Raw genomic sequence first — 3,301 nt, forward strand, 5'->3', positions numbered from 1 at the left:
AAAGGAAAGGAAAACCTGGCACTTTTTCAAGTGCATTCTCTGCTGAAACTCAAAAGTCAGATGATTAGACAGAGCACTTTGGAACCCATAGGGCTCAGGGGATGTGGGGATCTATTTCAAGTTTTTCTGACTTGGAAGAAGGTCTGAGAGTAGCACTCATTCCCATTCCAGACGCCTTTCTCTGTTAGTGGAAGTTGGCTACTTCCTTCTGGCCCGCTCTGTTCAGCAGGTTTCTCCAGTTCCTCCATGTGTCCTTCCCCATGTGGGGAGATGCTGTAGTCCCCTGTCTGGAGAGAGACAGAGCAAGACATAGACACTTCCAGCCTGAGGGATAGGGAGGAAGGAGCCCAAAAGAGTGGGAGGAGTCCCTGCATGGGGGCTTTTAAGATGGGTTTTGAAGGTTGAATAGGAGTTTGCCACAGACATCAGGTTGGGAGAAGGATTGTGTCCCAGGACCAGTGGAGATGCAAATGCCTCCCCAACTCTCACATCCCTGGAGCCTGTTCTCAAATATCCAAAATAGCTCATACCTAGGACTTGGTATGTTGTGAGAGTTGGTGCAAGGGAGAATTTTTTGTTTCATTAAATATCATTTTCAATGCCTGGGGTGTGGGACAAAAGTGTCTAGAACAATGAATCCAGACGGCAGGCTGGTTCACTCAGGTATGTCCCCACCCAAAGCTCCTGGGAGATGTGGCTAAATGTAGCTACTTTGGTGTATCAGTCAGCACTGCTGAGTAACAAACTACTCCAGTCTTTGTATTTGTTCTCGATTCTGCAAAGCTTGGTCTGGGCTCAGCTCGATGGTTCTTCTGTTGGTTCTCTTGGGGTCACTCAAGCAGCTGCAGTCAGCTGAGACTTGACTGGGCTTAGCTGGGTCAGGGTGGCCTCACTCCCATGTGCTGACTGTCAGAGAGGCCTCTGTCTCCATGAGGCCCCTCCTCCTCCTGGGCTTATCCACCTGGCAGTCTCAGGGTTCCAAGAGTGGAAGCTACAAGGTCTCTTGAGGCCTAGGCTCAGAACTCCCACAACTTAACTTCCACCACATTCTATGGGTCACAGCCAGTCACTTGGCCAAGTTCAGGTGCCAGGAGTGGGAAAATAGACTCTAGTTTTTGATGGTAGGAACTGCAAAGTCACATCATATAAAGGGACCGGAGGAACTGGGCCTATCACATTTGGGGAAGCAAGGAGGCTTCCTGGAGGAAGGAATATTGTTGGATTTTGAGGGCTAAGAGTTCGTCACACAGTTTCTGCTGTAGGCGGGACCAAGTGTCATTTGCTTTGACTGGGGTGTTAGTGGGGTGGTGGGGTGCTGAGGGCTGGTGGTGGGAGGTGGGCAGGGCTGTCCCACAGAGCTCAGGCAAAACCCCCGCCCACCACACCCCCACTCCTGAGCTTGACTTTCCCCTTCCCCCTCTCTCTGCAGATGGCGCGGCCAATCCAGGTGAAGCCTGCGGACAGCGAAAGCCGTGGAGGTAGTTGTCATCTCTCCGTGGCTGCCTGGCTGGGGGTTGGCGGAGGAATGGGAGAAGAAGGAAAATCTCTTCCTTCCTCTCTCCCTCAAAGGGGCAGTGGCCGAGGCCTGTGGATCTGGGACTGGTCTTCCTGCCCCAAAGCATGCAGCAGTCGCATGCCTGCTCACACACCCCCTTAGTGGGGGGAGAGGCAGGTTCCAGAAAGCAGAAGGGGCTATGTCCATAGTTCCCAAGGGAGGATGCAGGGTCTAGACAGGTCCAGCTGCCTTCCCCTGAGTTACAAATACCCCACTCCCTCCAGGGTACAATAATTGGGGGGCTTCAGACACACACGATGGGGGCCTGAAGGGCTGTGGATTGCTCTCTGGGGTCTCTGTGTGCAAATGTGTTTGTGTGTTTGTGTGTGCATGCTTAAATGTGTGTGTATGAGTATGCACACCTGGCATGCCTGTGTGCAGATGTGTGTGAGTACGTGCACTTGTGCATTTGTGTTTCTGCAGCTGGTGCACATAAGCACACCTGTGTGGTGTGTGGTGGGGATGCCTTCCTGCTTGTGTGTATGTGCGTGTGCCCAGCCGGTGCATGGGTGTGTTTGCACATATGTGCGTGACTGTTCTAGGCTGGGCATGTGGGCAGACATGCAGGCTGGGGTCAGTGGTGTCTGTGTGGGGCTGGACTTTGGTGTCAGGGCGTGCCCATGGCAGGGGCATACTCGGTTGTTCCCATGGGACCCAAAGCTAGTCATTCTTGGAACTTTGTATATTTCCTCTCCATCTCAAGCAGAGACTGAAAGAGGGCAGCCAGACTTAGTTGAGTGGAGGTGTGGGGCAAGAGTGTTAGGACGCCTAGGTATATGTAGGAGCCCAGTAAAGGCCCTCTGGGATGGGAGCCCCTTTCACACTCTCCACCCTGGCTGCCAGCGTGGGACAGGGAGTAGCGAGGTGGGGTCTGTATGTCTCCATCTTTGTCTCTATTTCTCTGTCTCTCTCTCTATCTCCCTCTGTATCTCTTTCTCCTTTGTATCTTCTCTGTCTCTTCATCCCTCTTATTCTCTCTCCGTCTCACACAGTCTCTCTCGCGTGTGCTCTCTCTGATCTGTCCCTCTCTCTCCCTGATTCTCAGTCTCTCTGCTGCTTTCTCTCTCTCCCTCCCAACCCCATGAGTGACAGCTGCCGAGAGCAGTTTCCATAGTAACCCAGCTCACCGTCCCTGGGAGATGAAGCCACCGCGTTCCCCATTACCAGGGAGCATGCAATTACCCAAGGGGGCAGAGCTCATACAGAAGAGGCTGGCCCAGCCCAGCCCCACCCGTCAGGGGGTCCAGCCTGCCAAGGCCCCTGGTCCTATGAGCACGTGAACCCTCCCTCTATTCCACAGATGGTGACTGCCTGGCCCCTCTTGATCCCGACAAAGTTGGGCAGGGGCCTCTGCTGGGCACCATGAAAGTGCGGGGATCATCAGTGCCCACCTCCGCCTGGCAGGTCCGGGGGGCAGACAGAAAGACAGACGGGACCCAGGCCCGGCGAGGCAGCTCCTAGTCCTAGTACTCGGTGCGGGCTCTCTGAGTGCACCAGAGGGAAAGGTCATCTCCGCTTGGAGGGGGAGCAGTGGAGCAGAGACCCCAGAAGACTGCAGGGAGGGCATTTCAGGCGGGGGCGCCGCCTGGGCAAACGCCCGGAGATGGGACCGTGCAGGGCCCGTGGGAGGGTGGAGAGATCCGGGGCAGGGAAAGGGCGCGGCTGGGTCCTCCCTCGCACGCGCAGAACCGGAGCCGGCAGGGCCCGGGCGCCGCGTCTTCCTGCCCTGCCGCCTCCACTCTGCTG

At 55.5% G+C, this 3,301-nt stretch overlaps 1 protein-coding gene across 1 annotated transcript in view; it reads left to right on the forward strand.

Annotated features, from left to right (window-relative positions):
- The window catches only part of CELF5 (CUGBP, Elav-like family member 5), a 119,274-nt gene that overhangs the window by 95,659 nt on the left and 20,314 nt on the right, over window positions 1–3,301 (forward strand). The window contains exon 3 of the mRNA XM_011967449.1: window positions 1,430–1,513. Within this exon, the coding sequence (XP_011822839.1) occupies window positions 1,430–1,513 (84 nt within the window). The remainder of the gene's footprint in view (window positions 1–1,429; window positions 1,514–3,301) is intronic.

The sequence above is a fragment of the Mandrillus leucophaeus genome, unplaced genomic scaffold (assembly GCF_000951045.1).
Source record: "Mandrillus leucophaeus isolate KB7577 unplaced genomic scaffold, Mleu.le_1.0 Scaffold8, whole genome shotgun sequence".
Lineage (NCBI taxonomy): Eukaryota > Metazoa > Chordata > Mammalia > Primates > Cercopithecidae > Mandrillus > Mandrillus leucophaeus.